General features: G+C 38.3%; 1 protein-coding gene and 2 pseudogenes across 6 annotated transcripts in view; all 3 read right to left on the reverse strand.

Annotated features, from left to right (window-relative positions):
- Window positions 1–1,115: 1,115 nt before the first annotated feature.
- Window positions 1,116–2,217, reverse strand: LOC128627201 (heterogeneous nuclear ribonucleoprotein A3-like; annotated as a pseudogene).
- Window positions 2,218–15,490: 13,273 nt separating this feature from the next.
- Window positions 15,491–24,472, reverse strand: part of A1CF (APOBEC1 complementation factor) — an 80,405-nt gene continuing 71,423 nt past the window's right edge. For all 6 annotated transcript variants that reach the window (XM_053663940.1, XM_053663939.1, XM_053663938.1 and 3 more), the window contains 3 exons: window positions 23,699–23,835; window positions 22,834–22,985; window positions 15,491–17,172 (listed from right to left, as the gene is read on the reverse strand). In XM_053663940.1, the coding sequence (XP_053519915.1) occupies window positions 17,021–17,172; window positions 22,834–22,985; window positions 23,699–23,835 (441 nt within the window). In that variant the 3' untranslated portion in view covers window positions 15,491–17,020. The remainder of the gene's footprint in view (window positions 17,173–22,833; window positions 22,986–23,698; window positions 23,836–24,472) is intronic.
- LOC119057757 (heterogeneous nuclear ribonucleoprotein A3-like) lies at window positions 17,179–22,827 on the reverse strand (annotated as a pseudogene).

Consider the following 24,472-nt stretch of genomic DNA (forward strand, 5'->3'; position numbering starts at 1 on the left):
GGTTGTAATGTAGACACACACACACACACACACACACACACACACACACACACACACACACACATATGCAGGAGTTTAACTTTCCATAGCCACCAGGTGGAGGATGTCGCTATTATTGCTCACATGCTACATACTGCCTTCAGAAAGAACAGGTCAGAGAGGGTGATTAGCTCTTATATTCAGATTTCCCTGGTTGTGTTTGTACTAGAACAGCAGAAGGTTACTTTCTGGGACCACGCTGGTACATTTGCAGGCCTGTAGGACCTGCCAAGACAAGAGTCAATCAGGTTTCCCTTGAAAACCTTTCACTGCCTGGGACACTTGTTCTGAGATCCTACACATTCTGGGGAAGCTGTAGTCCCTTTGGGGGACCAGAAATGTGGAGCGTGAGCTGTGCTTGTCTCTCTCCCTCATTTTTTTTTAGGAATTTTGAGATTTTTTTCATTTGAAGGTAAATCTTAATGCCATTAATGTCACAAATATGCTAATTTAAATACCAAATTCTGTTTATGTAAAACATACAACGCAAACACGAATATCTGTTCTCTCCACATGTCAGAGGCCATTCATTTCATGGTTTGGAAAAGGGGAGAATAGAAGCCCCTTAAACTGCAAGTCAGCAGATGTTTCTTTACAGTTAACTTTAGCAAAATTTATACAAAATAGTGGTTAACAATGGTCTTCTTTACTTGTTAACTCACAAGGAAACACCTTCAAAAATGCATTTTGTGAAAGTTTCAGTACTAAAATGTAGAAAAACTGAACTATACAAATATTGAAAAGTTAAAAATTCCTTAATTCTTTATTCCTGGCACCACTACCACAATATAAAGGGCAATATACCTGATGTAATGAGGAGAAAAAGAAAAAGACAAAGCTACAACAGATAAAAGACTCAGGAATGTACATCTAGTTGACACTACCTTGCATTAATCCATAGCTGCACTGTTTGCAAGCTGTGGCCACATCAGCTCTGAACAAGAAGGGTTTCCTGTTTAAGCTGCAGCGACTTTTCTGACTAGGGATCATCCCTCCTTCTGTGGCAGATTTTTACGGTTCTTCTAATGCATTTGGGACCGCTGTCTCCGAGTAACCTGCAGCTTTCCTGACAACTCTCACTTTCCTGCTAAGAACTGTAGCTCTTTTCTGCTGCCATATCTGCTACTTCTCCCACCAGATCCATAACAACCACCATAGGGGCTGCCCCATCTTTTTCCACCAACACTGCCCCTCTTCATGGGTCCATAGTTTGATTGCCATTGTCCACGATAATTTCCAAAATCATTATAGTTCCCACCACCACCATAGTTACCACCAAACTTTCCCCCTTCATTGGAACCATCTTATCCTCCACCACCTTGGTCTCCATATCCCAGTCCACCACCCCCAAAGCCTCCTCAACTACTATAACCAGGTTCACAGCCATGATGCCCAGCATCACCTCCTCATAACCATTTCTGCTGCCACCACACTACGGCCTCCTCTTCTGCCAAAGCTTCCACCACGGCCGAATTTACCTCCACCACCTCCAAGACGCATGAAGTTGCCACATCCACCTCCACGGCCTCTTTGCGATCCAGCAGACGGCATTTCTTGTTCAGAAAGGGCCTTCTTCACTTCACAATGATGCCCATGAGTAGTATGGTATTTCTGAACAACATTTTCATCAACTGAATCATGATCATCAAAAGTTACCAAAGCAAATCCTCTTTTTCCCCACTCTGCCTATCTTCCATGACTTCTATGGTTTCAATCTTGCCATACTTTCCAAAATAGTCTCTCAAGTTATATTCTGTATCTTCTTTAATACCACCAACAAAAAATGTCTTCACCATTAGATGGGCGCCAGGCTTAACAGAATCCCCTCTACAAACAGCTTTCTCTGGTCCCCTTACCTGCCCGTCAGCCTTGCGGATCGAGCCCACGGTGCTGCCTCCGCCTCCTCCACACGAGTCAGTGACAAAGCCAAAGCCCCGGGGACGTTTGGTCTGGGGGTCTCTCACCACCACACGACCTGTGAGTATGTCCCATTCTCAAAATGTTCTCTTAAACTATCTTCTGTAGTTTCAAAGCTCAAACCACCAATAAACAGTTTTCTCAACCGCCCTGGTTCCTTCGGACCGTGGCCCTCTTCCACCACCCGGCAGCGGTGGCCGCCGTGGCAGCGGCCGGAGCCCGGCTGGGGGTGACCGGGCGGCGGTTTCACCTCCATTTTGAGACTGGACTCGCCTCTTCCAACTCTTACCTCTTCAGTTGATACAAATTTTGAAGATTCGAAAGGAAACTGACTGGGAGTGTCCTTAAAGTCTATTTAAACTCTTAATAAATTTTCAGTTACAGTTGACATTCAGTGTAAGTTTCAAGGGCATAGCAGAGTGGTTAGACATTTAGGTCAAGTACAAAGTGATGGCCCTGCAAGTCTAGCGCCCCACGCGGCTGTGCACAGTTATTACAATACTGTTGGTTTATTCCCTCTGCTGTGCTTTACATCCCGGTGACTGTTTTGTAACTTCCAACTTGTACTTCTTCATCCCTTCACCTTTTCTTTTCCTTGTCCCCCAACTACTCACCCTCCTGGCAACCATAAAAATGCTCTCTGTATCTAGGAGTTTGTTTCTGTTTTGTTTGTTCATTTATTTTTTATTTTTTTAGATTTCACAAATACTTGAAATCATATAGTATTTGTCTTTCTCTGACTTATTTCATTAGCATGATACCCTCAAGGTCCATCCATGTTGTTGCAAGTGGTCAGATTTCATTTCTTTAAAGTCTGTATTGAAGAACCCAGATGACAATTAAATGATTGTAGCATAGCCTGTTAGAAGTGGGACAAATATTAAAGAGGATCAAATCCAACCACTTGCAGGCACAGAACCAGAAATGGGGCCTCAGATAGAGAAGGTGCTGATGGATACATAGCAATTATCTGGCCAGCCCTGTTTTTTTGCCAATACCTTCTCATCCAGATCACTGGAATTCTCACCCTTTGATTCTCTAATTACTCTGTGCTTTTCCTATTTTACACTGTTTTTTTTTCCATTTTTCTTTTTATATTGAGGTCTTGCTAACCCCAATATAGAATAAACTACACACACAATAAAATTATACAATTTGACAAGCTTTGACATATGTACGTACTCACAGAAACATCATCTCAGTTGAGGTGGTGAACATATCCATCGTCCTCACAGGTTTCCTTCCACTGCAGGGTCATCCATCCCGCCCGCTCCTCCCACCGGCAACCGCCGATCTACTTCCTCTCACTCTAGATGAGTTTGCACACTCTGGAATTTTAAATAAATGAAATCATACAGTATGTACTCTCTTTTGTCTGGCTGCTTTTATTTAACCTACTTATTTTGAGATTCATCCATGTTGTAACATACATCAATAGTTCATTTTCTTTATTGCTAAGCAAAATTACTTGTATGGACACACTACAATTTGTTCATCCATTCATCCGTCTGTTGATGTTGTTTACATTCCCAACAGCAATGTATGAGAACTACAGTTCCTCCAAATCCTTTTCACCAGCTGGATTGTCTATTTAATTTTAGGTATTCTAATACATGTACAGAGGTAGCTCGTTGTGGTCTTAATCTGAATTTCCATAGTGATTAATGATGTTGAGCATTTTGTAATGTGCTTATTTGCCATCTGTATATTAAGTTTGGTGAAGTGTTCATTCAAATCTTTTGCCTTTTTAAAAATCAAGTTGTTTATTTAGTGTTAAATGTTGAGGCTTATTTACATATTTTGGATACATGTCTTCGTAAGGTATATAGTTTGCTAAGATATTCTTCAAGTCTGTGACTTATTTTATTATCTTTTGAAGATGAGGAATTTTTACTTTGGATACAGTTGAGTTTATTTATTTGTTGTTTTATAGATTATTGTTTTGGTGTTGTATCTAAGAAATCTTTGCCTAGCCTAAGGTCACAAAAATTTTCTAATTTTTCTTCTGAAAGTTTAATTGTTTTAGATTTTCAATTTAATTCTATGAACCATTTTGAGTTAATTGTTGTATAAGGTATGATATATGGATCAAAGCTTATTGTTTAACATATAAATATCCAATTGTTCCACCATTGTTTACTGAAAAAGACTATCCTTTTCCACTGAATTGACTTTTAACTGCTGTCAAAAATCTGTTTTATAAGGCCCTGGCTGGTGTAGCTCAGTGGATTGAGCACGGGCCTGCGAACCAGAAAATCGCGGTTTGATTCCCGGTCAGGGCACATTCCTGGGTTGCAGGCAGGTTCCCTGCAGGCCAATTCCCAGCAGGGGATGCACGAAAGGCAGCCATACATTGATGTTTCTCTCCCTCTCTCCTTCCCTTTCCCTCTAAAGATAAATAAATAAAATCTTAAAAAAAGTCTGTTTTATATATGTCAAAAGTCAGTTTTATATAAATTTATATTTATATAAATATAAATATCAGTATATTTTTGCCTCTGTTTTGTTACACAGATCTATTTTACTATCCTGACACCAATACCACTATATAGTAGCTACATTAGCTTTTTAATAAGTCTAGAAGTCAGGTAGAGTAAGTCCTCAAACTTTGTTGTTCTTTTGAAAATTGTGTTAGCATATTCTACATGCATTTCTGTTTAAATTTTAAAATCATTTGGTTGACAGCTAAGTAAGATGCAAGGATTTTGATTCAGAATGCATTGAAAGAATAGTTTAATTTAAGAGAATTGACATTTTAATAACACTGATTGTTTTGACCCAATAACGTGGTACTTTTCTCCATTAACTTAGGTGTTCTTTAATGTTCTTTAATTACTTTCTCTAATTACTCTCAGGAATACTTTGTAGCTTTTTAAAATTTAATTTTTATTGTACTCTTTCCAAAAGGAGGACTATTTAGTCCCCTTATACTCCCCTGCCCCCAGAAACCACCACACTGTAACCTATGTCTCTGAGTCCTCTTTCCTTTTTGCTCAGTCCCTCAGAAGATGTGCAGGCCTATCACATCTTTTGTCAGGTGTATCTTTAAGCATTTTATATTTTTTTATGGCATTGCAAATTGAACTGCTTTTTAAATTTCAACTTTGGATTATTTGTTGTTTCTGTATAGAAATAGGATTGATTTTTGAGTATTGATCTTATATTCTGCAACCCTGCTAAACTCAGTGATTAGTTCCTGTACCTTTTTTTGTAGAGTCCCTCAGGTTTTCTGTATAGACTATTGTGGTTTTTTATGAATAAAGGTGATATTACTTCTTCCTGTTCAATCTGGATTCTTCTTATTTCTTTTTCTTGTTTTATTGCACTGGCAAGAACCTTCAGCTCACTACTAAAACAACGTGGGAGTACTGGACATTTCAGTCTTATTCCTTATCTCAGAAAGAAAGTCTAGAGTTTTTTGCCTCCAGCATAATGTTAGCTGTAGGCTTTTTGTAGATGCCCATTATCTTTTTGAGAAATTCCTGTTAGTTCCTAGTGGGTTGAGCATTGTTATGGTCATGCTTTTTTTTTTAAGTTTCTTTGTCTGATTTTGGTATTGGGGTAAAGTTAACTTCATATAATAGGCAGGAAAATAGTCCTCCTTTTTAATATTCTATAAGTGCTTATATAGACTTTGTGTTACTTCTTTAAATGTTTGATGGAATTCATGAGTGAAGCCATCTAGATGTGGGGTTTTCTTTTTGAGGAAGATTTTATGTGCACTTTCAATTTTTTTAGTAGCTATTGACTATTCAGGTTATCTATTTTTTCTTGACTAAGCTTTGGTTTGTGTCTTTTGAGGAATCTGCTCATTTCATCTAAACTGCTGAAATTATTTTCATAAATTTGTTCATAATACACTCATCTTTTTAGTATCTGTAGAATTGTGTTATAATAGTACTTTTTTTGGCTTTTCTCCTTTTATTCTAATCAGTTGTCTAGAGGCTTACTAATATTATTGATTTTACCAAAAAAGTAAGTTTTGGTTTCACTGATTTTCTTTATTGTTTTCCTGTTTTTTATTTTATTTTTATTATCATCTTCTGCCTGTTTTATTTTGCCTTTCTTCTATATTTAAAAAGATAAATCAAGACCTTGTTTTTAATACATTTTTAGTACTATAAATTTCTCCCTAAATATTTTTTATGGTATCCGATATATTTTATGTTGAGTTTTCCTTAAAAATACGCTCTAATTTTCTTTAACTCATTATTTTGGGAAGCATATTATTTCATATCTATCTTTCTGTTATTGATTTTCAACTTGATTACACTTTGGTCAGAGAATATGCTCTGTATGACTTTTTTTTTTTAATTTATTGAGATTTGTTTAATGGGCTAGAATGTGGACTCTGTTGGTAAATATTAAACTTGCACTTGAAAAGAATATATATTCTGCTGTGGTTGGTAGGTGTAGTCTATAAATGTTGATTATTTTATTTTTTAATATGTTTTAATGATTATGCTATTATAGCCATTCCATTTTTGCTCCCCTTTATTCCCCTCTGCCTTACATTCTCATCTGTTCATGGTTCCCTTACTCTTAGTTCACATCCATGGCTCATACATATAAGTTCTTTAAGCTTTTCCATTTCCAGTACTATTCTTAATCTCCCCTTGTCTATTTTGTACCTGCCATTTATACTTCTTATTCCTTGTACCTTTTTCCACATTCTCCCCTCCCTGCTAATTACCATCCATGTGATCTCTATTTCTGTGAATCTATTCCTGTTCTAGTTGTTTGCTCAGATCGTTTTTGTAGGTTCGATTGTCGATAGTTGTGAATTTGTTGTCATTTTACTGTTTGTATTTTTGATTTTCTTTTTCCTAGATAAGTCCCTTTAACATTTCATATAATAAGGGCTTGGTGATGATGAACTCCTTTAATTTGACCTTATCTGGGAAGCAGTTTATCTGCTCTTCTATTCTAAATGATAGCTAACAGCATTTTTCAAATCTTTCATAATTTCACTGATTTTGTCTCTCTATTTGTTCTAGAAATTGAGTGGTATTTCAATCTCCAACCATAATTATGCATTTCTCTATTTATCCTTTCAGTTTCATTATTTTGTGTTTCATTCATGTATGTTGAAGTTCTGTGATTGGGCACATAAACACTTAGAATTTTTATGCCTTCTTCAAGTTAATTTCTTTATCATCATGAAATAGACGTTCTTATCCCTGGCAATAATTCTGTCATGCTTTATTGACTTTTTATCGGAGTATGTATATCCTGGGATGATCCTGAAATTTATGTTCATTATGACACAGATTTAGGAATTTCCCCTCCTCAGCTCAGTTCTTTCTGGAATTTGACTTATGCTTTGGCTCCAGGGAGTTGTTTTTCTAGTTCCTCTGGTGAAAAATGTTTTTGCTTCCTGTGTTCTCATGCAGTTCTACACTATTGGGTCACTCTCTCTCACTCTTTCACTTCTCCAAAAACCCTATAAATTAAAAAAAAATATTTACTGATTTTTTTCAGAGAGAGAGGGATAGGGAGGAGGAGGAGGAGGAGGAAAAGGAGGAGTAGAAGGAGGAGAGAGAGAGAGAGAGAAGCATAGATTTGTTGTTCCATCTACTTAAGCATTCATTGGTTGATTCTTGTACCATCTGTGCTACCCAGTCAGGGCCTCTTTAAATTCTTTAAATTGCTAAAGCTTTTGGAAAACCACAGACAGAGAGGCTGGCATGAAATGTCTTTTTCATGTTTGGCCAGATACCTTTATTGAAGCAATCATAGAGAGATGGACCTGCTGAAAAAGGGGGAAAGTACAGTGAGAATAGAAGTTCATTCATACCTTCCCTACCGTTCCCTCCCCTTATCTTTCCTTTTTTACTCCACCCTTCCTCACTCTCTTTTTGCTCCCCTTCATCCTTCACTCTTTCCCATCATGCATCCCTCTGTTCCTTTCTTCTTTCCGCTCAATCAGCATTTTTGAACAATTTCCATGAGGATATTCAACTTCCTTAGTTTTTATTCTCCTTAGCATTGGGCATGTGATCCTGCATACCAACAATAGCAAGTTATTTATGAACTCAAAAATTGAATTGTTTTTTCTGTTTTTGCATTCAACTTCAGTACCTCTGAGTACTGAAGAGGAAAACATATTTGCATTCACTGTAACTTTATAACTTTTCACTGTTCTATTAGTTGTCGGTTGTTTCATGACAAATTTTCCTGAAACATAGCAAATGAAAATAACACTTATTGTGTCACAGCTTCAGTGGGGCAAATATCCAGGCAAGATTTCGCTGGGTCTTCTGCTTTGGAACCGCCTGTAATCTGCAGTCCTGTGGGAGCTGAGGCTGCAGCTCTGGCAAGGCCCTGTTGAGGAGGATTCTGCCTCCAGGCCCAATCACACAGTTGTTGGCAGGACTCTGGTCCTCACATGCCATTGGCTGTCAGCTGCCTTCAGTTCCTTGCCATATGGCCCTTTCCATAGCACAGCTCACATCTGGCAGCTGGCTTCATTAGAGTGAGCAAGCAAGAAGACCTGACAAGAAGGAAATAATAACCTTTTATAACTTAATCTCAGATGTGATATCTCATAGTTTATTCATTAGAAGTGAGCCACTAGGCTCAGCCTGTACTCAAGGGGAGGGGATTAAACAATATAATGGTATGAATACCAGGAGGCGGGATCAGTGGGGGGGATCATACTATCCTTGTACTTTCACTGGTGACAGTACTTCAAGAATGAGGTAAATGAGAGTTTCTTTTCAGTTGGTAAGGGAAGCCAAGATTCATAGGCATTGAGCATGGGTCAAGCCCAGTGCCAGGTGAGCTCATGGGCCTTACTTCATTGAACCCTCACATCTTTCCTGTGATGTAGGCATTTATGCCAGAGTCTGCTAGTTTTGTCCAACAGTCATTCTTGCATACTCTCACAGTAAAATACTTTTTTTATGGTTACCCACATAAAGACTACATTCTCCATTCTTTTTTGCATCTAGGTGTAGCCATGTACCTAAGTTCTGACCGATGGGATATACAGCATAGTGTTGTAAGGCAGCTTGTGAGAAATATCCTTGATGGAAAGCTAGTTGGCTTATTTTCTTCACTGTCCTTTCTCTATGCTTCTCTTTGGAAGGTAAATACCATCTTCTTACTCCGTGATTGAGATCATGCAAGTAAAGCGACAAGAAGAAAGACCTGCTCACAACACTGTGCAGCACAGTACTGGCACTGTTCTGCTTTTTGGACTTTTGGGCAAGGGACAACACAGTGCTATCTTGTTTTATTTTTTTATTGTCATTCAGTTACAGTTGTCCCCATTTCCCCCGACCCATTACTCTCCCCTGTCCTACCCATTCCCTACCTCCCACAATCAGTCTTCCCCTGACCCCAAGTTGTCTTTGTCCATGGGTCCTTTATACATGTTCCTTGACCCTTCCCCTTCTTTCCCCCTGTTATTCCCCTCCCCCTTTCCCTCTGGTCACTGTCAGTTTTATCTTAATTTCAGTATCTCTGGTTAAGTTTGTTTGCTAATTTGTTTTGTTGATTAAGTTCAACCTATAGGTGAGATCATATGGTATTTGTCTTTCACTGCCTGGCTTATTTCACTTAGCATACTGCTCTTCAGTTCTATCCATGCTGTCATGAAGGGTAGGAGCTCCTTTCTTTCTGCCGCATAGTATTCCACTGTGTAAATGTACCACAGTTTTTGATCCACTAATTTACTGACAGTACTATCTTATTTAAACCACTGATTTTTTGGGTACTGTCACTGGCAGCTAAACCTAATCCTAGCTAACGCAGAATTTGGCACTTAGAGGTGGGGTGCTGCCTGTAACAGAAATCAAAACATGTGATGTTAGCTTAGTGCAGGGCTAATAAACTTTTTGTAAAGAGTCAGATGGCACATATTTAGGCTTTTTGGACACCTATGGTCTTTGTCACAAATTCTTCCTATTATTTTTTTAACAACTTTGACAATGTAAAATAATCTTAGCTCAGTCCTTTAAAAATATAACAACCATTCTTAGCTCAAGGGCCAACAGAACACACGCGGGTGAATTTGGTGCTCAAGGGATGGCTCAGTGACCTCTGCTTAGCACATCGGGGTCTGCCAATGACCCCAGCTACTGCCCCAGGGCAAATGTTGACTTCAGAACCCGCTTACCTTTCTGGAGTCATGATTTCTTATTATTTTGAGTTTCTGAGTATTTTCTTCATTGTTTTCTTTATTGATTAGGAAAAAATGCAGTTAATTATCATTACATTTACTCTCAGAAGATATACAAGAGTGGACTTTTATAAAAGATGCAAATGTAAAGAAATTACCAAAAGATCACCACAATGATGGGTCATTAATATGTAGTATTTATTCAAAAAGAGTAAAAATTTAGTTTTTAGGAAAGAAACAATTAAGTCAGCAATTCATGTTGTCAGTTTTTAAAACTTTATAATGGTACTTGGAAATTCAATTAAAATCATTTTGCCATCCTGGAATTACACTGCCAATTACAATATTACATTATTTCCCATTTCATGTGATTTATGATTCCATGGTACCCATTATGTTTATATCTTCCAAAGTAATTATGATTTTCCCAGTGAATGAATCTTGTAATTTTACTTAGTATATTTAGATGGAGCACAGCATTCTATAAAACATGGTACTCCATGTACAAAAATAAGTGCTTTATGGACACTCTTTAATACTGTTTTTGTCTTTTTTGGTAGCTCAGCTAAGTTTACATAAATAAAGTCAATAATAACAAAAAGGAAAATAAGCAATAAATTAACAGCTAGAAACTAGAAAGGCATTTTGCTGATAGTTTGCTTTCATTAAAAGGTTGGGGATAAGAATATCTGGCTATATTGCAGTCAGAAAAGTAGAAAAGAACTCATAAAGGAACAGCAATAAAATACTAATAATTACAATAAATATTTAAGTCAGTGATGGTGATGGACTGATTTAAATAGACTTATCTGCAGTCTGTGTGCACAAATATCTCTTAAAAATTATAGTAGCAAAGGTCAAGTTTCAAAATAAAATTAACATTTGAAAAAATATGTATATTTCATTGCAAATCATTTGTTCCAAACATATAGGTATGGATAAGGCTTGTGAAATAGATTTTTCAATTTTATAAATACAAGTATACTTTAAAAAATAGAGATAGCTAATGACCACAATATTTTCAAGAAAATAATCATACGTTAATGTGTGAATATGACAAATCCATGTTTGAAAGCTCCTCTGGATCTTTAAATTTTTTAATTCTTTTTATTTTTACATAGTCTTTTATATTTCTTTCTATGGTGAAGGTTTTCATGGGCAGGGCTTTCTGGTGTGTGGTGTAAGTGACTTTATTCAAGGAAGAAAGTCACAGCAAATGCTCTATAAACTTAGTAATGCCCTTTCGATCTTGACAAGCGAAGGACATTTCCCTGAGAGCTGTCTTTCATCTTGTCTCCTGCCTGATCTGGCTTAGTAGCTGCTAGCTCTGTCTCTGAAGGCAGAACTCAGGACCCACAGCCAGTGGGCAGTGGGAAGAAAGGTTGTAACAGCAACAGGCTGGGTAGAGGAGCAGCTAGATGGGGAGTGGATTAGGGTAACCATGAGGAAGAAGATGACACATTTCTTTCCATTCACTATGCTCCTGCTCAGGCCACAGAAAAGTTGCTGGGCCCTTGTGTTGAAGCTATATCTGCTCTAGGGAGAATAAAGCCCATTCTACAAGCCATAAAGAAGGGGTCACTGTAAAATTTCTTGTCTAAATTGGGACATATTTGAGAGTAAGGGAAGCTATTGTAAATATTTATAAAATGGGACAAAGATGTGAGCCAGCACTGTCCTGGCACACCAGATGTGTTGTCACACCAGAGCGATGTTGCTAAACCCCAGGGGGGCTGATACCTTTCAGTCTCTAAGAAGTTCCTGTAGGCACCTTACTTTCTTTAAAGTGCTATTTCTTGTTATCTCCCCTCCCCTTAGGCAAAGTAATATATGTGCAGCAAGAAAGAGAAACGTTTTGGAGGAAGAGGTAGGTGCAGAGCATTCTGTATTTTATTCTAGGCACTTTTGAATTAATGAGAGCTCTAGTTTCCAAATGACTTTTTACTTCTAGGTTAGTCATAAATAGCTAAGGTATAAGGTTTTCTTCTATCTTTCCTGAAAAACTGAGAACTGGGGATGCATGAAGTTCACAGTCTCTCATAAATGAGTATATGCTGTCCCTCTTTAACCTATGCATTCTACATTCCATATAAATATTGTAAGGAGAAGCTACCCTTCAAAATATGGAACATTTCTATGAGCAGTGTCTGAGATTTTGCTGCCTATATTTTCTTCTAGGATTTTTATGGCTTGGGGTCTAAGACTTGTCTTTAATCCATTTTGAATTTATTCTCATGTGTGGTATAAGAAGTTAGTCTACTTTCATTTTCCTGCCCATATTTGTCTAATTTTCCCAACACCATTTATTGAATAAACTATCTTTAGCCCATCATATGGTGCTGGCTTCCTCTGTCAAATATTAATTGACTATGAAGGCAGCTAAGATGGTGGGGGAAGTTGGGGGTGGAAGGATTGAGCAAAAAGGGAAAAGGACTCATGGACATGGACAAGTGTGGTGATCGTAGAGTGAGAAAATGGTACTAAATGGTAATGCAAAAAATACAATAAAAAAGTGGGACACTTTGAGAGTGGTAGAATACTTCACACCTATTTTTTTATTGAATAATACATATAAAAATGTTTTACTCCATAAGTAAACAGATAGGCTATGGGTTCAGAAAAATATCATTTTCCTAATAGTTATACTCATTATAGTAGAACTTGCTCTGCTTTGTTCTGACACGTAAATACGAAGTTATAACCTGGTGGATACATAGTATTTTCTATGGATATTCTCATAAAACTCAGAGCATTTTCAAGATGTCACTAATGTAGAGTAAAATTTCAACATCAAATTTGGCAATCAGTTTAATAAAGCCCAAGAGTTAACTGTTGCATGTCAGGTAGCAAAGTTTGTAGTCTATTCTCTCTGTCTTCCAATACGTATGTTCAAATTCCTAAATTATGCTCTTAATATCTTCTTTTTTTATTGTTCAGTTACAGTTGTCCCCATTTTCCCACCTGTTGTAATTTTTTTAAAAAGTATTTACCACAAAGATCACTTATGGTATTGTATTCAGAACTTAGGTTTGTCTTGAACAAATGTATCTACAAAGTATAAAAATTACCAAGTCTCAAAAAAAATTACCAAGTCTCTGGGTTAAGTTGTAGGTATATTTTTACCTACTGGGAACTTTTATATGAGTCCAAGGAGGGGACAAATGACCATGACCGTATGTGAATATTAGGATATATTTTCACTTTTAGTTGTAAGTTACTGTTGGAAAATGGGACTGTAGTTATACAACAGTGATAAACTTTATCCATCTTTGTAGCTTTGAATATAAATACTATTCAAAATACTAACTTTCTTTATTGACACTTATTCTGCAAAAGTCACCCTGAAGAATTTCCCTGTCCCCATGGATTTAAATCATGACCCAGTTGTCCAAGACAGAACTAGAAAAATGATCATTTAAAAATAAAGGGAAAATTAACATAAATTGAAAATTATATTAAGACAATATTTGTAAAAAGCTAATGTATGTAATTGAAAGAATGTATTTAACAAAAAAACCTTTTTTAAAAAAAAAACCCTTTAAAAAAAAACCGTTTTAAGGCAAACTAAAGCTACTTTCCTGTACAGCAATCGTTAATACATAACTTCAGTTAATCTCCATCCATTATTAGAAAGCTAAGGAGCTGTGATTTGGAAGGAAGTCCTATTTTGTTAAATATTTTTGAATTCCACATGATCTTAACATGAGGTAGCTTTCCAGCAGCATTTGGGGTGCTGTTGCTGTGGGCAGGGTTGGGGGGGCAAAACTGCTCACCCGGGAGAATGGCAGTTTGCTGCAGTTAAAGGCAGTCTTCAGCTATCCTGATGGGGTGGTGGAGATGTACAGCAATTTAAGAAAAGGCAGCCTTTTCACAGGTGAGAAAATCGTTATCTCCTCTCACTGCTGTTCTATTTCCTCCTAAGTAATATTGGCTGATTTTAATCCTCAGTGAGCTGTTAAGTACCAAAAATTTAGAAACCCCATTCTAATTTACTAGCTGTTTCTAAATGGTCAAATATTTTGATATTATTGATTGGTTGGTTGACGCATTTTAACTTTTTTTGTGGTGAATTTTTTTCTAGGAAGCAATAAAGTAAGAAAAACTAAAAAATGGATAGCGATCCATTACACAAGGTACGATAGGTACCACATAGGTGCTAATTTCCAAAGTCCAAAAAATATAGCCATCATGCAAAGTAAACTTTGGTTCTGCACTTAATTTTCAAATCCCATTTGTTAGGGTTTGAAATCCATGATAGCGGGACTTGTTCTACAACAGTTACCTAGGGCAACATGATGCAAACATATGACATGCTAGACACATGCTCTGAATGTGTTCTAACAGATCTCAAAGCATTCTCTAAATTTTACTAGAATGAAGTCACATTTCAGCAAAAAGTAAAACCACATCTGCTCACTTGAATGGAATCAGTCCTTAGGATACAAATGTTGTGAATACTTGTGTTTTTCCTCAAGCAAGCAACGAGATGGTGTTCCAGCGGTGATTTTCTTGAGCCTTTGCATTATCGTGTGCTTCAGTCTTTGCTCTTAATGTCTTCAAAAGGTGATTAATATTTAGTCTGGAACAATGATTTGTAGCATAAAGAGATTCCGCCATTTACTAATTGTTTGTTTGATTAAATTGAAACTTCATTGGGATGAAACCTTCCATTCTGCATTGGTTAGACAGAGAGACTGCCTTTTCCATTTACTTCTAAAGATTTTAAAGAGCATTAAAACTTTTACTCTTGGAATTTGGAATGTTTTGGGGACTGAGTAGGAATTTATGGGCTCCCCAATGTAATCGGTCTTGCTGAGTATGAAAGCTGGTCTGTGGGGAAGTGTAAATTTGGACCTATGAATTGCTTAAGGAGGAATTTCTCACTTTCTCACTTTTAGAATTTGTTTGGCCCAAGAGTTAGTTTAAAGCCAATGTGAATTATATTCAAATTCATACTTTGATAAGATAAATATATGTAAAAATGTGATTTGGGTATCTGTTTTTACCTAGACAAATATTTTTTTTGCATCCTCCTATTTTAAAAAGCCAAATAGAAAGGAAAAAAAATTAATGGACAGAGTGAAAATACGAAGAATATAGCATTTCCCAAATTTAGCTTCACATTGGAATCACCTAAGGGTCTTTAAAAAATACTGACACCCAGAATACGGACATTCCGATGTAACTGGTGTGAGGTGTGACCTTGGGAGGGAAGGCTGTCCAGGGGTTTTGAATGTGCAGCTGGGCTCAGGAAACACTGTCCCAGGGAATCTGAGAAGGAAAACACAAAGCTGAAAACATGAGGCCTGTTGGAGCCTCAGCTGTAGCACTGAGGCCTTTCGCATCCGATTGAGTTAGTGGCACTGCGAGGTGACAGGAGTTTTGTTATGGGAATTGGTGTGAGGAATTTTGCTTGATTCTGGTTCACAGAATTACACTGAAGAGTTTTCACCTTTTGAATGCCTTTGTACTTAAGTTTTCCCTTCAGTCTTATAGAATTTTACAAGGGCCAAGGGATTTTTAAAAATGGAGGTTGTGGTCATGCTATGTCTTAAACCGCTAGTGACACTTGTTGAACAGTAGTAATAGGTATCTGGTTGTTGAAATTTGATTATTTCTGTTTTGAACAAAAAGCAAGCATGTACAAGTATGGCAAGCAAGTGTAGTGCCTTCTACTCCCCTCCATTCCAGGTTCTGCAGCACCCTTACCCCTGTCAGATGTTACTAGAGAAGAGGACCCAAAGTCTAGGGGCTTTTGGTAAATAATGTCTTTGTTGAGCATCTGAAGAATCAGCTTCTAATTAGCAGTGATGGTGGTAAGGTTTTCCTGGGAGGGCTCCAGGGCCAAAGCACGCAGGTATGCTGAAGCCGTCAGGTACTTACGGGAAGTAAAACGAAGGGAAGGTGGAGGACTTCTTGGCAGGCTTGTTATAAGCAGGTTAGACAGTCCAAAAATGAACCAAGTTAACATGACATTCTCTGAATGCTGGGTGGTAGTCTGGATATTGCAAAAAGACCAAAGATGTAAATCTTCACTTCTCTCTTTGTTTGAAATGGCGTTTCAGCCAATTTGCTGAACAGCCAGAAGTATCATAGGCGAGAGCCTGTAGATGTGATTTTCTTTTTAAAGATATTAGAGAGGAGCAACATGAGACTGAAATGAAAACAAATCTACAAGGATACATCAAATGCTTAATAGGAGAAAACATAATTTCTAATTGGAATGATTATTATTTTCTGGGGATTCTTGGGAAGGGCCAGACTTCTAGGGAAAAAGAAGTGGGCCAGTGAGGTTAATAAACAATAAGCCTGGATCGCATTAACCATGTCTGCAAGATACCACATCAATTTCCCAGAAGTCCCCTGGGATTGCAGGGGACAGGAGATCCTGACCTGTGGCAAACTGACTGGATGGAATTTTCTGACTACAGTGTTGCTGACTTCATCAAACCTCAGGCAGTCTTTCCTAAGCTCCAGGCTGTGCACTTGCCCCACAGTAATAGGAACATGTTTGAAAAGCACCCTCTCACCTTCCTCCGCAGCTGCAAGCCAGGGTTTACACTCTGGAGCTTGCTTGGCTCTCTCTGTTGTTACTGACTGCTGAGGTCTGCTCTGCCCTTAAACTCGTGCTGGCTAAGAGATCTCCCTCCACTCTGTCAGGGTTTGTAAACATATTCCCAAGACACTCAGCAACCTTGGAAGAACAACTTTTGGGGCAGTGGCTCTTTTCTGTAGAGAAAAGGCTCCTTAACAGTTGATTGAATTAGGAACAATGTTCTCTTATTATGATTCTACAGTTAGTATAAGCCATGCAGTCTCAGCAAAGGTATCACATGAGGAAAAGTATTACATGTGATCACAAGAGGACTGAGTTAGAGGTTTATTTTTTTCTATATAGAGTTTTGTGTCTTATTTTTAAAAATTTTTAAAAAGGTATCTTCAGAAGGCTCCATATCCATCTCCTCGGGCAGTCATTGCAAAAGTGGGGTAGACCTCGTATGTTGCGTATGCTGCTAAGTCTTGTCCGAGGGTCACTGCTTGCTTGAGCTGGGCTGCGGACACCGGTGCAGCTGCATTAGGGACAGCATATCCTGGAGGGGGAGGCAGAGAACACTTCATGAGAGGGATTCCACTTTGCTTCCTTTTGGCTTATTGTCTTCTCTTTGGAATAAGTACATATTCTCAACTGCACATTTTAGAAGGTGCTCTCAGGGGACTCATTCGCTAGAGGGCAGCGTTCCTCCGAGGGAGGTCAAGCACCTGTCGCAGAACCACTTCACTGTTGGAGAGTTAGAAACACTTGGGAAATGATTCCAAGAAACTGAAACTTAACGGGATGCTGAGCTGACTAAAGCGTGTGAGGTTCAGAGCTTTTCCAGAGGTTCTCAGAATTTGCAAAGGAGGCAGGGATGGGCAGTGGGGCTTTGTGGGTCTGCTTCTGCTGCATCCCCGCCCCCACCAAAACAAAGTGTGAGAAGACATGGCCTTTGCCCAAGAAGTATATGTACGGCCTGGGCAGGCCAGCAGAAGAAATATCTAAAGTTTTAGCATGTTTTTATACTAAAGCGCCATGAAAGCAAACACCTAGCCTGACCACGTTTGGACCGAACCTTGAAAGGCAAATTGTGTCTGTCTTGGAGTATTTGGATGCTAGTCCTCACCCTCAGGGAACCAAGGGATTTGACTGATAAGGAATCCTCATGTGCTCTCACCTCAGTATTACGTTTAGTTGATTAATATTCACTTTTGAAGATGAGAGCATAGCAGCTTTTACCTAGAAACAGTATTACTTGGTCGTTTTAGACAAAAACCTCAGTATTTCTGAGGTGATCCAAAAAATCATAAAAAATGACAAGAAAAAGGAAAACAAATACTTAAGCGATGAACAGGAATTTGATAAAACACACACACACACACACACACACACACACACACACACACACCCATTTGGTTTACGTGCTGTGGAAGTCCGCCCAACCCCAGACACATTGATTTCTTTCTGGGGCTTCTCAGAAGGTGGTGGCAGGAAGCTGGCTGGACTATTTTTTAAAAAATCGAATCCACTCCTTGGCTTGTACACTTGGGGCAGTTAATGCTGAGTAATGCACCAGTGAAGTTTGGTACATTTCCCAAGGATATCAGAAACGTGTTAACAATTACTTTAATGATTTTGGAAACAGTGTATCTAACGTAAGTAAATGAGTAAGTAATGTGTGTGTGTAGCATAGATTTTATCTTTCGGGGTTTTGAATTTTCTTTTGCTATTTGGCTAATTTCTTAGGTGCAAGAGCATTTGTGTTTCAAAAAGGTTCTTTCTTGAAGCTTATTATTCTCTACTTGATTCCACAGTCAAGTTCTGAGAGGTTCTCAAATTCTTAGGCATTCCCAAGACAACTGTCATGCCCTATTTTTTTCTTTACTTCTTGTAGGAGCAAATAAAAGTGAGAGTAGGATATAACATTCTTGGGGAAAAGTAAATCCTTTCCAATGTGAGAGTAAACTTTAAAATTCTCCTGACAGTGGATCATTTATTTATTTTTATAGTACATTTGTTAGGGGTCTTTGGGGTACAGCTTTTTGCAGGAAAGGTGTTCAACTTTTGGCAAGAACTGAGAAGTCCTGGCACATGTCCCCAGTGGACAGACAGGTTAACACCCTACTTTATGGAATGCAAGGAAAGGGTTGATGGCCCCAGTACTGCCCAGGGGAGACCTTGCCCTTGGCCCTGGCAGCTGTTGCCTTGGTAACCACTCAGGGGCGCTCCACACATCTTCTCTTTCTACAGAGAAAAGCTGGAATTGAGGTCACATTTACATGTGAAACATTAGTTTCATCCTCACCTGCTAGAGTGCAGGATATATTCACAAATAAAGAAAATGAGAGTGAACACTAGTTGTTATGAATGTGAGGGCTATAGAGTTCCCACACCTTAATATAACCAGGATATGACTTAATCAATCAGTAGGAATATCATATTTCTAGGTTGAGTCGGAACTCTCTGATTTGAGCTTTGGGGATATATGAACACTACACATCAGAATGACAGATTTCTTTAAGAGAAACAAACTTTTATTACTAAAGAAGGAATGTAGTTAACTCAAATTAGATGGTGAGAAAGAATTTCCAAAAGGTCCCCTCTCTAGAGGATTCATTTTTAAAAAATTACCAGCATTTGTTATAGATATAAAATAAATAGGGAAAAGTCTTTTCAATGTGACCCTGAAGGCTTGTTGATTTAGAGGTAGACTTTATTTTAAGCAATCAGCATACAAAATAATAGAACACATACAATGAGGCTTGATTGTGCACATGGTGAATCTGTCTGTCTCTCTCTCACACCTATTGATTTAAAATGATTTTTAAAAATGTGATCTACACATCTCTAAAAAATCAAAGCAGTAGAAGTAAAATTGAAGATTGGGTTTGGGGAGGGCATGAAAGGATTTCTTAAGAACTGATTGGGCATGGCTCAATGACTTCATCTTCCCAGGACTTGCTTTCTTTAGCTGTGCGATGGCTGTTATGATAGGACCTACCCCTTGTGGTATCACGAGCATTGCTTAGATAACGTAAAACATGCTGGGGGGTGAGGTGAGTATGTGGCATATAATAGGAGCTCCAATGGGCATCATCTAGTAATAGGTAGTTTCACACTCTCTTACTAAAAGTAAAAACCAAACCAAATGCAGAGAGACTGACTCATTCAAGATGACACAGGTGCTGAAGCTGAGCTGAGATCAGACCCACTTTTGCTGCCCAGCTCCATTCTCTGGCCTCATACTTTAATGGTTCACTCATCTGGTAAATTCTTTTTGGCCACAGATGGCATAGGTGGAGCTTACAAACAACTCTACGAGTCCATGGTACCACAGGTTTCCCTAACACTCTGCAGGGTGCCGTTTCTAGCCAACACTTTTTTTCTTTTCTTTTCTCTGCTTTTCTCATCTCTCTCTGTCTCTCTCTTTCCCTCCCTCCCTTCCTTTATTCCTTTCTTTTTTAGGAATCTTGGATTTTTTTTCATTTGAAGGTAACTCTTAATGCTATTAAAGTCACAAATATGCTAATATAAATACCCAATTTTATTTCTCTAAAACACACAATGCAAACATACAAATATCTGTTCTTTCCACATGACAGAGCCCATTCATTTCATGGTTTGGACATGTAGAGAATAGATTCCTCTTAAACTGCCAGTCAGCAGGTGTTTCTTTATAGCTAACTTTAGCAAAATTCATACAAAAGAGTAATTAACAATGATCTTTACTTGTTAACTCACAAGGAAACACCAAACCTGTATTTTGTTAAAGTTTCTGAACTAAAATGTAGAAAAACTGAAATAATGAAGGAAAACTTCCCTAATCTGGTGAAGGGAGTAGACTTCCAGAAGTCCAAGAAGCCCAGAGAGTCCCAGAGAATCCCAAAGAAGTTGGACCCAAAGAGGAACACACCAAGGCACATCATCATTAAGTTATCCAGGATTAAAGATAGAAGGAAAATCTTAAAAGCAGCAAGAGGAAAGGAGAGAGTTACTTATGAAGGAGTTCCCACAAGACTATCAGATGATTTCTCAAAGGAAATCTTGCAGGCAAGAAGGGGCTGGAAAGAAGTATTTGAAGTCACGAAAGGCAAGGACCTACATCCACGATGACTCTATCCAGGAAAGCTATCATTTAGAATGGAAGGGCAAATAAAGTGCTTCCCACAAAAGGTCAAATTAAAGGAGTTCATCATCACCAAGACATTATTCTATGAAATATTAAAGGGACTTATCTAAAAAAAGGAGAAAATCAAAAGTATAAACAATAAAATGACAGCAAACTCAAAACTAGCAACAAACGAACCTAAAATAAAAGAAAAACAATGAAAACAAAAACTAAGAAACCAACTAGAACAGGAACAGAATCAGAGAAATGGAGATCATGTGGAGGGATTTCAGTGGGGAGAGGGAAGAGGGGAGTAGGGGGGGAAAGTACAGGGAAGAAGAAACATAATTAGTAGGATAAAATAGACAAGGAAAGATAAAAATGGTATAGGAAACAGAGAGCTCAAAGAACTTATATGTACGACCCATGAACATGAACTAAGGTGAGGGATGCTGGAGGGTTTGGGAGTGCAGGGCAGAGGGGGGATAAAGGGGAAAAGTTTGGGAAAACTGTGATACTGTGATTAATAAAATATACTTAAAATGTAGAAAAATAGAACCTTACAAAGAATGAAAAATTAAAAATTCCTCAATTTTTTTATTCCTGGTACCACTACTACAATTTACAGGGCAGTATACTGAATGTAATGAAAAGCAAAAGCAAAAGACAAAGCTACAACAGATAAAAGACCTCAGGAATGTACACGTAATTCACATCACACTGTATTAATTCATAGCTGCACTGTTTGCAAGCTGTGGCCACATCAGCTCTGAACAAGAAGGGTTTCCTGTTTAAGCTGCAGTAACTTTTCTAACTAGGGATCACCGTTCCTTCTCTGGCAGATTTTTATGGTTCTTGTAATGCATTTGGGACGATTGTCTCCAAGTAACCTGCAGCTTTCCTGACAACTCCTCGCTCTCTCTCCTGCTAAGAACTGTAGCCCTTTTCTGCTGAGTTTTTAGAACCTTCTGCTACCATATCTTCCACTTCCACCACCAGATCCATAACCACCATCATAGGGGCTGCCCAAGCGTTTTCCACCAAAACCACCCCACTTCATGGGTCCATAATTTGATTGCTGTTGTCTACTGTGATTTGTAAAATCATGATGGTTCCCACCTCCACCATAGTTACCAACAAATTTCCCCTTTCATTGAAACCATCATATCCTCCACCACTGCCACCATTTCCAGTATCTTGGTCTCCATATCCTGGTCCTCCACCACCACCATAGCCTCCTCTACTATTGCAACCAGGACTACCGCCATAGTTGCCACCATCACCTCCTCATAACCACTTCTGCTGCCACCACACCACAGCCTCCTCTTCCACCAAAGTTTCCATCATGGCCAAAGTTACCTCCACCACCTCCGAAGTGTCCTCCATGACCCATGAAGTTGCCAAATCCACCTCCATGGCCTCTTTGCGATCCAGCAGACTGCATTTCTTGTTCAGAAAGGGCCTTTTTCACTTTGCAAGTATGCCCCTTGATAGTATGGTATTTCTGAACAACAATTTTATCAACTGAATCATGATCATCAAAAGTTACCAAAGCAAATCCTCTTTTATTCCCATTATGCCTGCCTTCCATGACTTCTATGGTTTTAATCATGCCATACTTTTCAATGGAGTCTCTCAAGTTATATTTGTATGTATCTTCTTAATACCATCAAGAAAAATTTTCTTTGCTGTTAGATGGGCACCAGGCTTTACAGAATCCCCTCCAGAAACGGCTCTCTTTTGTTTTTCTACCTGCCCATCAACCTTGTGTGGTCTTGCACAAATTGCTGCATCCACCTCTTTAACACCTGAGAAAGTCACACGACCAAAGCCCCAGGGACCTTTTGTTTGGGGGGGGGTCTCTCATCACCACACAATCTGTGAGTGTGTCCCATTTCTCAAAATGTTGTCTTTATCATCTGTAGTTTCAAAGCTCAAATCACCAATGAGCAGTTATTTCAATTGCTCTGGGTTCCTTTGGATCATGGCTCTCCTTCCCCCGATTGTAGCGACAGCCAGAGTTGGGCGAGGGGTGAAGAGGAGGCAATGGTTTTACCTCCATTTTTGACACCTACTTGCCTTTTCCAACCTGGCCCAGCGTTTTCATACCTGGAAAAGCAGTAGCAGAAGCAGCAGTAGCCACTGCAGCTGGAGCGGCGGCTCCATCAGTGGAAATGCCCAGGGTCTGCAGGGTGTACTCGGCTGCATATGTCTTAGCTTCATCCACATAGGCACTTAGCTTTGGAGGTGTGAAGGGGTGGCTGGAAAGAAGTCAGGGTAGGCATTTTAAACTTGTGCTGCTGAGACAGGTGAAAATCTAAGGTGCTGTTAGCTTTTGAAGATGATAGGATAATATAATTCTGTGTGTCTATTTTTATTCTCTTTACTACTAAAGCTTCTAAATATATATGCACGTAGAAATATCTGTGAATTGACCTAGAACATTGGTGGCTGATGCCATTTCCTGAAGCATACTTACAACTCTTATGTGGACTTTCTAAGGTACATGTGAAACACTGTGGTTCCTAAACTGATGTAGAAATGCAGACTCAAGGTAAAACTCAGGAGTTAATATCCTATAACAGAGAGGCTGTGTCCTTGGTCCAAAATGTAAATGACAGGGCATGGTGTTATTTCATATAAAATGGATATTTCATATGGTTCAACCTAAATACTACACAGATAGAAGCATGGGTTATAATTTTCATTTCTATTAAATGTTACACCTGCAGTTTTCCATTGGTTGGTCATACCACTGGGTCATTGTCTGTACAAAATCTGGGCCCTCTGAGGTTCAGTCTCACAGCTGGCACAAGCATCCCAACTCTGCATCTCAATGTTTACATTTAATGAAAAATCAGTGGGTAATAGACTTGAATATTTATCTTATTTAGATGGTGATAAAATGCACTTAATTTATAAGAGTCTCTTAGTCTAAAATCTACATGATTAGGAATTTGGAGAAGTTACCCACATGGCAGGATTCTGGCTGGCCAGAGCAGGAATGGTTATTTTGTATAAGAAGAGTTGTCTTTGATCTTGTCCAATGGCAGAGTGTAGCTGATATACTGGCTGTCCCCAGTTATTTTTCTGACAGATTTCTTCTAATATCTACAAGAGTAAAAAAGAAAAGTTTTCCCTTTCAAATGTCACATTTGCATTATTTGTCCAGCTTTCAGTTTTTTTTAACTCTGCCCTTCAGAGTTTCAGCTAATATGAGATGATATAAAATGCCACATGATATAATGACCCTTAACATTTAAGATGAGCTCAATTTGAACTCCGTTTAAAATGTTTGGTTTATTAATTTATAAAACCCATCTTCGCATCATTTATTCTAATGTGTTTTAGTTTAGCCCATTAGCTATAACTTTTACCAATAGTTTAATTTTATGATTTAAGAAAATTGATATTCCAGCACTGTGTGGCTGGCTTTACTCATAATTGTCCTCAATCCTTCTGTTTATAATGGTCTAGAGAAAATAACCTAAGAATACAGTATGTTCTTATCTCATGTTATCTATCATAGGGTTTATCTTCGCATTTTCATAAAAATAGAGTTTTAAAGTTTAATGAATTAGTCTTTGTTGATGAGCATTAATAGATAAGTATTGACAGTTGCGATGTGTTTGGCAAAACACTTCTGGTTGTTTTTACAATAATCTTATTTATAGCATCTTTCCGCGTGTTTTTTTCCTATCATTATTCCAAACTGAATCATGTCTAAAGGCACGTATTTTCTGCATCC

This window comes from Artibeus jamaicensis, unplaced genomic scaffold, assembly GCF_021234435.1.
Source record: "Artibeus jamaicensis isolate MK-2021 breed Jamaican fruit bat unplaced genomic scaffold, CSHL_Jam_final contig_332, whole genome shotgun sequence".
In the NCBI taxonomy this organism is placed as follows: Eukaryota; Metazoa; Chordata; class Mammalia; order Chiroptera; family Phyllostomidae; genus Artibeus; species Artibeus jamaicensis.